The following is a 12880-nucleotide window of genomic DNA, read 5'->3' as shown; positions in this document are numbered from 1 at the left end:
TGAGCCACCTTCCCATCCCCTCTCTGTGAGACTCATATCTCCAATAAACCACCAAAACAAACAAACAAACAAACAGAAGTAGCTGTGGCTCAAGTGGTAGAACACTTGCCTCGAGTTGAAGAAGCTCAGGGACAGCACCCAGGCCCACCTAGAGTTCAAGTCTTACGACCAACACCCCCCCCCCAAAAAAAGGGCAATAGAGCTGGAAATGTGGCTCAATGGTAGAATGTTTGCCTAGCATGCATGAAGCCCTGGGTTAGATTCCTCAGTACCACATAAACAGAAAAAGCTGGAGTGGTACTGTAGCTCAAGGAGTAGAGCTTGAGCCTTGAGCAAAAGAAGCTCAGGGATAATGCCCTGGCCCTGAGTTCAAGCCCCAGGACTAGCAATAAAAAAAGTGAGAAGCCAAGTTCTGGTGGCTCAAGCCTGTAATCCTAGCTACTCAGGAGGCTGAGATCTGAGGATCATAGTTCATAGCCAACCTGGGCAGGAAAGTCTATGAGACTCTTTTTTTTTTTTTTTTTTTTTTTTTTGGGTCCGGTCGTGGGGCCTGAACTCTGGGCCTGGGCGCTGTCCCTCAGCTCTTCAGCTTAAGGCTAGCACTCTACCACTTGAGCCACAGCACCACTTCCAGCTTCTTTCTTTATGCTTATGTGGTGCTGAGGAATCAAACCCAGGGCCTTGAGCATGCAAGGCAAGTGCTCTACCACTGAGCCACCTTCCCAGCCCCGTCTGTGAGACTCTTATCTCCAGTAAACTACTCAAAAAGCCAGAAGTGTACTGTGACTCAAGTGGTAGAGTGAAAGAATCTCAGGAGAGTGCCCAGGCCCAGAGTTCAAGCCCCAGGACCAGCAAAAAAAACAAAAAACAAAGTGAGCTTGGGGGAGTATAACAGAGGCAGGGGCAGAGAGCTGTCAGGTCTGGAGGAAGGACTGGGTGGGGGGGATGGGATTGCCTATGGGGTGTGCCCCTTTTCTATTCTCTGGGTCTCCTAGATAAACCCAGCAGTTTTGTCATTCTCTCCTCCCAGCCCCACACTTCGAGAGCATGTCAATCCAAGAGAACATTCAGTTCCAGCAGCTTTGGTCATGGATCTCACAGTCCCAAAAGGACTTAGCAAAGTCTATACTAACTGGGGCTCCAGGAGGTAAGAAGGAAGACAGAAGCTATTGAGCATAGAGGGAAATGAGGGTACAAATCAGAAGTGGAGGAAGAGGGATTTGGGGAGGATTTATCAGAGTGTCCCTGGTGTTAAACATGGACCCTGGTCTGAGCTTCTGGTTCAGGCCCCATGTGTGAGCCAAATGGGAGCCTACAGCATGGGCTCCACAGGGCATTCTCGTGGTTCCTGGACTCTGGCCCCTGACATACAGAGTTTCTGTTGGCAGATGAGATGTTCACTGGTGACACTTTAACCAGTCCTCAAGGCTGATCCACAGCCTAGCCAGACCTTTGCCTCTGTCAGTGTCATATTGTGAAGCAGACCTACAGAGACGGACGGGGTAGGCGTGCGGTGACATGGAAGGTGCAGATGGGCAGGCAACTCCTCTGGGGTGGATGGGTCAATTCTCCCCCAAACCCCCATACACCCGGAGCTATATTGAATAGGGTAAAGTCACCCAGGAGCAGGGTGAAAAAATCAGCTAATTGCCTGGGGTGGAAGGAAACAAACAGGGACTTGAGTGGCTCCTGGGTAAGATAATAAGGGGCACTGTGAACTAGACATGGGAGGGAGCCGAGCTGAGGGAAGTACCCATCTACAGGGCAAGAACTCTGGGATTGTGAAGGGTCTATGTAGTTGGGTGGTTTCTCTGCTCTCTCTCTGTTCTTTCTCTCTCTTTGCTCTTTTCTAGCTCTTTCCTCTCTCTTTCCCAGGCCTTTCCCAGCCACATGGAGTGCCAACCTTGCCTGGTCCCAGCAGGTCTACTGAATAAACCTACCCCTTACCTGAATACCACGTGCGTGGTGCAGTTCTTACCTGGCTACCTCTTTTTAAAAACCTAACATAAATGGTGCCTATATAGTTGGGTGATCAAGTACTTGAGGCTAAGATTGGTCCAACTGAGAGTTGAATCCCTTAAGAACCTGCATGATCTTGGGGAATTTATTTTAGCTTAGCCTCTACTTCCTTATCAATAAAAGCGAGATAATTAGAGCATTTCAGAGTATATGCTTTATAAACTCCTTAGCATTAAATGAGATACTCTATGCAGAATGCCTAGTTCAAAAGAAGGCCTCAGGGCTAGGAATGTGGCTTAGTAGTAGAGTGCTTGTCTAAGCATGCTTGAAAAGGCCAGAAGTGGCATTGTGGCTCAAGGGATAGAGTGCTATCCTTGAGCAAAAGAAGCTCAGGGATAGTGCCCAGGCCCTGAGTTCAAGCTCCAGGACTGGCAAAAAAAAAAAAAGTCTCCACAGAAATTAGAGAGCTGAGAGGACGACTATAGAATACACTGAGGTACGCCGTGTGGAGGAAAGGCAGGCCTTGCAATCCTTGAGACCCCTTCTACTACTGCAGGACCAGCAGGGTATCTGCGTCGTGCTAGCATAGCCCAGCTAACTCAGGAGATGGGGACAGCCTTCTTCCAGAAGCAGCAGCTATCAGCTGCTATGGCAGACACCTTTCTCGAACACCTCTGCCTGCTGGACATCGACTCTGAGCCAGTAGCTGCTCGAAGTACCAGCATCATTGCCACCATTGGTAAGTCCACGCGTCCCCTAGCAACTTCAAACACCATCTCCGGTGTGTCGAAAGAGATTTCCTGTGTCTTGTGTGTGTGTGTGTATATGTGTGTGTGTGTGTGTGTGTGTGTGTGTGTGTGTGTGTGTGTGTGTGTGTGTGTGTGTGTGTGTGTGTGTGTGTGTGTGTGTGTTAGTGGGGTTTGAACTCAGGGCCTTACACTTTGTAAAAACAAGGCTAGTGCTGCTGCTCAAGGCTAGTGCTCTACCACTTGAACCACACTCCACTTGTTTTTTTGCTGGTTAATTAGAGATTAAATTCTCCTGGACTTCTCTGCCAGGACTGGTTTTGAACCATGATCCTTAGATCTCAGCCCCCTGAGTAACTAGGATTACAGGAGTGAGCCACCACCATTGGGCTTATTTCCTCAGTCACTAGGATTATAGGTATGAGCCACCAGCACCCGGCTGACATACTCTTACATTTTAACCAAATCATCCTGGTTCCTGGATTGAAAATAGATGGGGGGGGGGGGGGGAGGCATTGAGTGAGGACAGAAGCTGCTCCTGTAGTATTTCTCACTGAGTCCAGGTGATAGCAGGAGTGGAGGGGCTGGAAAGTTGGCTCAGTGGTAGAGCGCTTGCCTTGCATGCATGAGGCCCTGGGTTCGATTCCTCAGCACCACATAAGCAAAAAGAAAAAAGCCGGAAGTGGCGCTGTGCTTCAACTGTTAAGAGCGCAAGCCTTGAGCTGAAGAGCTGAGGGACAGTGCCCAGGCCCAGAGTTCAGGCCCACGACTGGATCCCCCCCCCCAAAAAAAGAAGATAGCAGGGGTGGAGGCCAGAAATGATCTGATGATTCTGGGTTCATTATGAAGGCAGATCTAAAAGGTTTTCCTATTGAACTAGACAAATATGGGGTGAAGCTGACGCACAGAAGAAAGGAGTCAAGACCAACTGCAGACTTTGGAAGGAGGAACTGAAAGATATCATTACCACCTGGAAAGGAAAAAATCTAGTGGGAAAATTATGGGAGATCAGGATTTCAGTTTGGATGATTGAATTTGAGGTGCATTATTATTATTATTTTTGGGTCCGTCATGGGGCTTGAACTCTGGGCCTGGGCGGCGCGGTCCCTGGGCTCTTCAGCTCAAGGTGAGCGCTCTACCACTTGAGTCACAAGTTTTCCAGTGGTTTATTTAGATAAGAGTCTCACGGACTTTCCTGCCTGGGCTGTACTGCCTGGGCTGGTATTGAACGGTGATCCTCAGATCTCAGCCTCCCGAGTAGCTAGGATTACAGGTGTGAGCCACCGGCACCCAGCTGAGATGTGTATTAAACATCCAAGGTTGATACAGAGTTGGCAGTGTAATGCACAGTTTAGGGACTGGAGAAAGGACTGGATCAGAAATATAAACTATGAGTCATCTGTATATAGATAGTATTTCAAGTCATGATAATAGTTGAGATAACCGAAGGGGTACAGTTAAAATGACAGATGGGGATGTAACTCAGTGGTAAAGCATAGGCTTTGCATTAGCAAGTCCCTGGGTGTGATCCCTAGGCTCAACAGAGATCTGCCAGGCACCATTGGCTCATGCCTGTAATCCTAGTCACTCAGGAAGCTGAGATCTGAGGATGGAGGTGGTTCAAAGCCAGCCCCAGAAGAAATATCCCTGGGAGACTCTCATCTCCAATTAACCACTCAAAAACTGGAAGTGGAGCTGTGGCTTGAAGTGGTAGAGTTCTAGCCTTGAGCGAAAAAGCTTAGGGACAGCACCCATGCCCTGAGTTAAAGCCCTATGACAGATTAAAAAAAAAAAAAAGACATAAGAACTGGACATTGGGCTGGAAATGTGGCTTAGTAAGAGCGTGCTTGCCTAGCATGCATGAAGCCCTGGGTTCCATTCCTCAGTACCACATAAATAGAAAATGCTGGAAGTGGCACTTTGGCTCAAGTGGCAGAGTGCTAACCTTGAGCAAAAGTAGCTCAGGGGCCAGGCGCTGGTGGCTCACACTCTTAATCCTAGCTATTCAGGAGGCTGAGATCTGAGGATCGCAGTTCAAAGCCAGCCAGGGCAAGAAAGTCCATGAGACTCTTATCTCCAATAAACCACTCAGCAAACAGGAAGTAGCGCTGTGGCTCAGTGGTAGAGTGCTAGCCATGAGCTGAAGAGCTGAGAGACAGGACCAAGGCCCAGAGTTCAAGCTTCATGACTGACAAAAAAAGTATCTCAAGGACAGTGCCCAGGCCCTGAGTTCAAGCCCCAGGACTGGTAGCAAAAAAATAAAAACCTAAAACAACTGGACATCTACTGAAGAAGGGAGACTAAGAAAAGAAGAGAGGGAAGTCAAGAGAGCAGATGTCTTGGAGGTCAGGGGAAAGAGCTGGGTGCAGCTAAGTGGTGGAACACCTGCCCATAGTATACAGAAGGCCCTGGATTCAATCTCTTGAACAACAACAACAGAAAAGAGGTTCAGATGGCACATACCTTTAATCCTAGTGACTCAGGACAGGCTGAGACTAGTTTAAAACTAGTATCACAGAAAACTCCATGAGAATCTTATCTCCAACTTACCAGTAAAAAAAAAAAAAAAAAAAAAAGCTGGAAGTAGAGGTGTGATTTAAGTGCTCCAATGTGAGCCTCAAGCAAAAAAGCAAGAGGTGGGGGAGAGGGAGAGAGAGAGAGAGAGAGAGAGAGAATATCAAAAGCTGTTGATGGGGGGCTGGGAAGGTGGTTCAGTGGTAGAGCGCTTGCCTTGCATGCATGAGGCCCTGGGTTCGATTCCTTAGCACCACATAAGCAAAAAGAAAAAAGCCAGAAGTGGCACTGTGGCTCAAGTGGTAGAGCGCTAGCCTTGAGCTGAAGAGCTGAGAAAGCACCCAGGCCCAGAGTTCAGGCCCCATGACTGGACCTCCCCCCCCCCCCAAAAAAAAAGCTGTTGATAGCCCATGGAGAAGACCGAATATTCTCAGTTGACAGAACTCAACTCTCAGTCAATGAGGCTTCTCAGCCTTAAAGCTTCAGACCTGTCCCCCAAAACCTTCATCTGACTTTTACCTCTACCCATGCTGCCTCCCTAAGTGTGTAAATATTGGTTAGATCCGGGAATAATGGTCAGGTATCTGGACTCCTTGGCTGTGCGGCTGGAAGCTTTGGGTTTGGTTGTCCCTTGAGTTTGAGGGGAATCTCTGGTTCCAGGTCCAGCATCTCGCTCCGTGGAGCGCCTCAAGGAGATGATCAAGGCCGGGATGAACATTGCAAGACTCAACTTTTCCCACGGTTCCCACGAGGTGCAGGGAGGTTGGGTGAAGGGTGGAGCTGGAGAAGGCTTCTGGAAATGAATACCTCCTGAAATCTCGGTTCCGGGCCCGCCCCTCAGTACCATGCTGAGTCCATCGCCAACATCCGGGAGGCAGCGGAGAGCTTTGCAACTTCCCCGCTCAGTTACCGGCCTGTGGCCATCGCTCTGGACACCAAGGGGCCGGAGATTCGAACTGGGATCCTGCAGGGGGTGAGAGAAGAGGCCTCACCCAGCCAGGGAAGTGGGCTGTCATTTGGGGGCGTGGCTAGGGAAACAGGCAGGGTGTGGGGGCGGTCCAGGGGGCGGGGCATCATGCAATGCGTGGAGCTAGCCAATGGGCGGGGCTAGGGGCGGGCCTTGGAGGGTCGAGGCTCACGCCAGCTCTGGCCCCACCCCCAGGGCCCGGAGTCGGAAGTGGAGATTGTGAAGGGCTCCCGGGTGCTGGTGACTGTGGACTCAGCCTTCCGCACGCAGGGGAACGCGAGCACGGTGTGGGTGGACTACCCCAATATCATCCGGGTCGTTGCAGTGGGGAGCCGCATCTACATTGACGACGGGCTCATCTCCCTCGTGGTCCAGAAAATCGGTGGGGATGCTCCTCCCGCTGAGCACATTCCTTCCCCTTTGGCGCCCCCATTCGCTCTCACTCCAACCACACCTTTCACTGGCCATTCGTGCTTCCCCGCCTGACTTGGAGTCACCAGCACCCTACTCCGGCCCTCTCCAGGGGTGGGGGGGTTGGATTTGCGGGTTATTCATTTGTTTTTGCACAGACATCTGTCTGTGGGCTCAGAACAAGTGGAAGCGACAAGCACATGACTCTCTTTCTTTCTCTTTCTGTCTGTCTCTGTCTCTGTCTCTCTCTCGTTTCAGTCGTGGGGCTTGAACTCTGGGCCTGGGTGCTGCCCCTGAGCTCTTCAGATCAAGGCTATTGCTCTACCACTTGAGCCACAGCGCCAGACTCTTAAATCTCTTGAGGGTTCAAGCCCGGAATTTGCTCTGTTGTGACTCTGCCTTAACCTCCCTACCCTTGACAAAAACTGTTTCTCCATGCCCATAGGCCCAGAGGGGCTGGTGACTGAAGTGGAAAACGGCGGTATGCTGGGCAGCAGGAAGGGAGTGAACTTGCCAGGCACAGAGGTGGACCTGCCTAGTCTATCTGAGCAAGATGTCAAGGACCTGTGCTTCGGGGTGAAGCATGGTGTGGACATCATCTTTGCCTCCTTTGTGCGCAAAGCCAGTGATGTGGCTGCTGTCCGGGCTGCCCTGGGGCCAGAAGGAGAGAACATTAAAATTATCAGCAAAATTGAGAACCATGAAGGCGTGAAGAAGTGAGGCTTAGTCTTTGTTATTGTCAGGCCTATATCCATTGTCCCTCTTCTGCCTGCTGCCCTCTGCCATTTCTTGGCTCTGCCCCAGCCCTGATTCCTCCAACTGCCCAGGTTTGATGAAATCTTGGAGGTGAGCGATGGCATCATGGTGGCACGGGGAGACCTGGGCATTGAGATCCCAGCTGAAAAGGTTTTTCTGGCTCAGAAGATGATGATTGGGCGCTGCAACTTGGCAGGCAAGCCCGTGGTCTGCGCTACACAGGTCTGGAGTGAACCCTTGGCACTGGGGTACTCTATGGGTTATACAGACACTGAAGGTGGATATCCACACATTAAATCTACACCACACTGGCTGCTCAGTGTTTGATCCTGAAGCAATGCAGTTAAGTACAAATACTGTGATGTGACCGTTATTTTTAGATAAGAAAACTCAACTGTCAGGGTCCAGGGCTGGACTTGTAAGTTACCCAGAGGATGACTCCTACAGTTCTGATATCCATGGTGTTCCCTAGATGCTGGAGAGCATGATCACCAAAGCCCGCCCAACTCGGGCAGAAACAAGTGACGTGGCAAATGCTGTACTGGATGGAGCAGACTGTATCATGTTGTCTGGAGAGACTGCCAAAGGCAACTTTCCTGTAGAAGCTGTGAGGATGCAACATGCGGTAGGAGCTCAAGATGAAAGGCCATGAAACTAAACTTCTTTGAGTCCCTTGTTGCCCCTGCCCAGCCTGACCTCTTGATGCCTTCAGATTGCCAGAGAGGCAGAGGCTGCCGTGTACCACCGGCAGCTGTTTGAGGAGCTACGGCGAGCAGTGCCACTGAGCCGTGATCCCACCGAGGTCACTGCCATTGGTGCTGTGGAGGCTGCCTTTAAGTGCTGTGCTGCTGCCATCATCGTGCTGACCACAACTGGCCGGTGAGGGGCACATCACACCAGATAGGGCTTTACTCAGGGGAGGCTGGGGGACCCCCAGGCCTGAATATTGTCTGATGGCCAGGGAAGAATACTGCTTCAGGGCAAGAAGAGCTAGAGGCCAGTAGAGGCAGATCTTGAGGTAGACCAGGACTTGTACAGTGAACTCCAAGGGGACGAGTTGGGGACAGTGGCGGGGGGACTGGGAATGTGGCTTAGTGGTAGAGTGCTTGCCTAGCATGCATGAAACTCTGGGTTCAATTCTTCATAATAATAATTCCATGTGAATAGAAAAAGCTGGAAGTGGATCTGTGGCTCAAGTGGTAGATTGCTAGCCTTGAACAACAACAACAACAACAAAAAGCCCTGAGGGGCTGGGAAGGTGGCTCAGTGGTAGAGCGCTTGCCTTGCACGCCTGAGGCCCTGGGTTCGATTCCTCAGCACCACATAAGAAAAAAGCCGGAAGTGGCGCTGTGGCTCAAGTGGTAGAGTGCTAGCCTTGAGCTGAAGAGCTGAGGGACAGCGCCCAGGCCCAGAGTTCAGGTCCCACGACCAGACCCAAAAAAAAAAAAAAAAAAAAAAAAGCCCTGAGTTTCAAGCCCCAGGACTGGCAAAAAAAAAAAAAAAAAAATCTCATGGACTTTTTTTTTGGTTGGTCGTGGGGCTTGAACTCTTGGCTTGGGCACTGTCCCTGCTCTCTTCAGCTCAAAGTAAGTGCTCTATCGCTTGAGCTACAACGCCACTTCTGGTTTTCTAGTGGTTTATTAGAGATTAAAGTCTCATGGACTTTCCTGCCCGGGCTGGCTTTCAACTGTGATCCTCAGATCTCAGCCTCCTGAATATCTAGGATTACAGGCATGAGCCACTGATGCCTGGCTGACTTTTTTTCTTTTTGTCGATTGTGGGGCCTGAACTCAGCCTAGGCAATGTCCCCAGCTCTTCAGCTCAAGGCTAATGCTCTACCACTTGAGCCACAGTGCCATTTCCCACTTTTTCTGAGGAACCGAACCCAGGGCCTTATGCATGCAAGGCAAGTACTCAAGCACTCTACCACTGCGCCACCTTCACAGCCGCACCCCCCCTCCCCCCCCCCCAGCTCATGGACTTTTCTGCCTGGGTTGGCTTTGAACCTTGATCCTCAGATCTCAGCCTTCTGAGTAGCTAGGATTACAGGCATGAGCCCAGCTTGACTTTGTGTTTTGTTTTTTTGTTGGTTGTTGCGGGGGAGGTGAACTCTGGGCCCGGGCACTGTCCCTTAGCTCTTCAGCTCAAGGTTGGTGCCCTACTACTTGAGCTACAAAGCCACTTCCCATTTTTTTCTGCTTATGTGGTAGTGAGGAAATCGGATCCAGTACCTCACACATGTGAGACAAGCACTCTACCACTGAACCAACTTCCTAGCCTGACTTTGTGTTCATTTTGTGTTCTTAACAAACTTTTTCACTCATATCTGGCACTCAACCACTTGAACCATACTTCTAGTCCAGCCTTTTGTTGTGTGTGTGTGTGTGTGTGTGTGTGTGTGTGTGTGTATTTGTTCTGGTTCTGGAGCTTGAACTTAGGGCCTGGGCACTAACCCTGAACTTTTTTTGCTTAAGGCTAGCATGCTACCACTTAAGCCACAGCTCCACTTATGTTTTTGGTAGTTTATTGGGATAAGAGTCTCACCGACTTTCCTCCTCAACCTGGCTTGAACTTGAATCCTCAGATCTCAGTCTTCTGGGTAGCTAGAATTACAGATATGAGCTACTGGCACCTGGCAAGTCCAGTTTTTTCACTAGCTAATTGGAGGTGAAGTGTTGAGGACTATTCAACCCTGGCTGGCTTTGAATTGGGAACCTCAGATTTCAGCCTTCTGGTTATTTAGGATTACATTTATGAGTTATAGCACTTGACTGGCTTTACCTTCCTTCCTTCCTTCCTTCCTTCCTTCCTTCCCTTCTTTTATTTTTATTTATTTATTTTTTGTCTGTCATGGAGCTTGAACTCTGGGTCTGGGTGCTGTCCCTGAGCTCTTCAGCTCAAGGCAAGTGCTCTATCACTTGAACCACAGCGCCCACTTCCGGTTTTTTGAGTATGTGGTGCTAAGGAATGGACCCCAGGGCCTCATGCATGCATGCAAGGCAAGCACTCTACCACTGAGCCACCTTCCCAGCACCCCCCCTCCTCTTTCCTTTCTTTCTTTCTTTCTTTCTTTCTTTCTTTCTTTCTTTCTTTCTTTCTTTCTTTCTTTCTTTCTTTCTTTCTTCCCCCCCCCTCACTTGCCAGGCCTGGGGCTCCTTTGCTCAATGCTAACACTCTACCACTTGAGCCACAGCACCACTTCCAGCTTTTCCTGTTAATGTGGTACTAAGGAATCAAACCCAGGGCTTCATGCATGCTAGGCAGACACTCTATCACTAAGCCACATTCCCAGCTCCTGGCTTTATGCTTCTTTTGGTGTTTTTTGTTTTTTTAATGGTCAGTTGTGGGGCCTGAACTCTGGGCCTGAGCACTGTCCCTCAGCTCTTCAGCTCAAGGCTAGCGCTCTACCACTTGAGCCACAGCGCCACTTCTGGCATTTTCTGCTTGTGTGGTGCTGAGGAATAGAATCCAGGGCCTCATGCATGCAAGGCAAGCGCTCTACTGCTGAGCCACCTTCCCAGCCTTCCCAGCTTTATGTTTCTTAAAGAAGTTTCTCTTGGGCTGGGAAGGTGGCTCAGTGGTAGAGCGCTTGCCTTGCATGCATCAGGCCCTGGGTTCGATTCCTCAGCACCACATAAGCAAAAAGAAAAAAGCCAGAAGTGGCGTTGTGGCTCAAGTGGTAGAGCGCTAGCCTTGAGCTGAAGAGCTGAGGGACAGCGCCCAGGCCCCAGAGTTCAAGCCCCATGACCGGACCACCCCCCCCCCAAAAAAAAAAGAAGTTTCTCTTTATTTCATATAGTACATACTTGCTACCTCCTATCATCATTGTATGACAGGGGAAAACTAAGACCCAGAGGAGTATTATAACCTACTTAGGATTGCATGGTTTGTTAGTGACACTTGGAACCAGAAATCAAGCTTATTTCCTGGTTTAACACTATGTTAATGTCATGGGCTCACCTTGTCTTCTTGCAGCTCCGCCCAGCTTCTGTCTCGGTACCGACCTCGGGCAGCAGTCATTGCTGTCACTCGTTCTGCCCAGGCTGCCCGCCAGGTCCACTTGTGTCGAGGAGTATTCCCCTTGCTCTACCACGAACCTCCAGAGGCCATCTGGGCAGATGATGTTGATCGCAGAGTCCAATTTGGCATTGAAAGTGGTAAGTCTCCTAGACTCTCCATCTCCTCTGACCTAGCTCACATTCACTCAGAGGGCTTTGCCTATCTCCTCTGGCCCCAAATTATTTTATTTTTGCTGGTTCTGGGGCCTGGGCACCATCCCTGAGCTTCTTTTGCTCAAGGCTATCACTCTACCACTTGAGCCAGAGTACCACTTGTAGATTTTTCTAAGTAGTTTATTGGAGATAAGAGTCTCACAGACTTTCCTGCCTGGTCTGGCTTCAAACTGCAATCCTTAGATCTCAGCCTCCTGAGTAGCTAGGATTACATGCATGAGCGGCTTGACCTCTTTCTCTCAGCACTGCCATATGTGAACAGGTTTAATACTTAGCAAGGATATATATTCCATTCTGCCCTGTGAACATGCTGCTGTCTTTTCCTCCTGGCAGTGCCTCCAGCTTAGGTTCCTAATCCCATTCTCCAGGGTAGCCTTGAGGTAATGGGTCCCTCAGTGACTAAACGACTGCTTCTTCCCTCTCCCAGGAAAGCTCCGTGGCTTCCTCCGAGCTGGGGATCTGGTGATTGTAGTGACAGGCTGGCGACCTGGCTCTGGCTATACCAACATCATGCGGGTGCTGAGCATATCCTGAGATGCCCCTCTCTCCTCAGACCTCGCCTGTATCATATCCCTTCCTCCTCCACTCTGCTGCTTGAAAGCAACACCCCTTCCACAGCATGTCTCTGTACCCCCATCCTTCCTACCAGAATTAACATCTGTCATTTAGCCCCATCCAGGGTACCCCTCCCCATCTCCCTGAGGTCCTGGAAATCTGTGTCCAATTAATTTTGCACTGGCTACCAACTGTATATCCCCTGCATTCAATCTGCTCAGCTAGGCCTAAGATGCCCTGAGCCTTTAATCCCAGCTTGGCTGGTTAATTCTATTCATCTAGGCTTCCAATCCTTGGGGCTGGGGAGAGGAATTAGGGTGATCTTTTCCACAGCCTACACAGAATCATTTTAAAAAATACCTTGTGTTTATGCAGTTTGATTTTGTGTGTGTGTGTGGTGCTCTCATAATCTGACTATCTCCTGAGCAGTGGGATCTCCTCCTGATCGTCTGGAGAAGGCTCTGCTTTATGGTGATTGACAGTGACATTAAACTACCACATTTGGAGGAAGCTAGGGTACATGGATGTTGGGGAGAGAGAGAGAGAGAGAGAGAGAGAGAGAGAGAGAGAGAGAGAGTACTAGGGCTTGAATTAAGGGCTTGGGCACTGTTCCTTAGCATTTCTGTTAAAGGCTAGTTGATCTACCACTTAAGCCATACCTCCACTTCTAGCTTTTTGCTAGTTACCTGGAGATTAAGCCTCACAGACTTTCCTGCCCTGGGTGGTGAGCCTCAATCCTC

At 49.9% G+C, this 12880-nt stretch overlaps 1 protein-coding gene across 7 annotated transcripts; it reads left to right on the top strand.

Moving 5' to 3' along the window:
* Positions 1-1032: 1032 nt before the first annotated feature.
* LOC138815510 (pyruvate kinase PKLR-like) lies at positions 1033-12520 on the top strand. Of its 7 annotated transcripts, none has more exons than XM_070004961.1 (12): positions 1477-1502; positions 1876-1958; positions 2516-2698; positions 5880-5971; positions 6061-6192; positions 6382-6568; positions 7043-7313; positions 7425-7575; positions 7826-7978; positions 8066-8232; positions 11329-11510; positions 12013-12520. In XM_070004961.1, exons 3-12 carry the CDS (start codon positions 2566-2568, stop codon positions 12117-12119), a joined length of 1575 nt encoding a protein of 524 aa, XP_069861062.1. In that variant the 5' UTR covers positions 1477-1502; positions 1876-1958; positions 2516-2565; the 3' UTR covers positions 12120-12520. The 7 variants fall into 7 exon arrangements, with proteins under 7 accessions (XP_069861057.1, XP_069861064.1, XP_069861059.1 ...); XM_070004960.1 differs by having other exon boundaries at positions 1479-1525; XM_070004957.1 differs by having other exon boundaries at positions 1491-1525; positions 1876-1921.
* Positions 12521-12880: the final 360 nt, after the last annotated feature.

This window comes from Dipodomys merriami, unplaced genomic scaffold (assembly GCF_024711535.1).
Source record: "Dipodomys merriami isolate MVZ:Mamm:240054 unplaced genomic scaffold, mDipMer1.0.p SCAF_644, whole genome shotgun sequence".
Classification (NCBI taxonomy): Eukaryota; Metazoa; Chordata; class Mammalia; order Rodentia; family Heteromyidae; genus Dipodomys; species Dipodomys merriami.
The sequence above is the reverse complement of the archived record's forward strand: the minus strand, read 5'-3'. Positions and strand labels throughout refer to the sequence as shown.

Coding starts and splice junctions, on each gene's coding strand:
- LOC138815510 (XM_070004956.1), top strand. CDS start 1,048: ATGTCAATCCAAGAGAACATTCAGTTCCAGCAGCTTTGGTCATGGATC. Junction 6,193..6,381: donor GAACTGGGATCCTGCAGGGG/GTGAGAGAAGAG, acceptor CCCCACCCCCAG/GGCCCGGAGTCGGAAGTGGA. Junction 6,569..7,042: donor CCTCGTGGTCCAGAAAATCG/GTGGGGATGCTC, acceptor CCATGCCCATAG/GCCCAGAGGGGCTGGTGACT.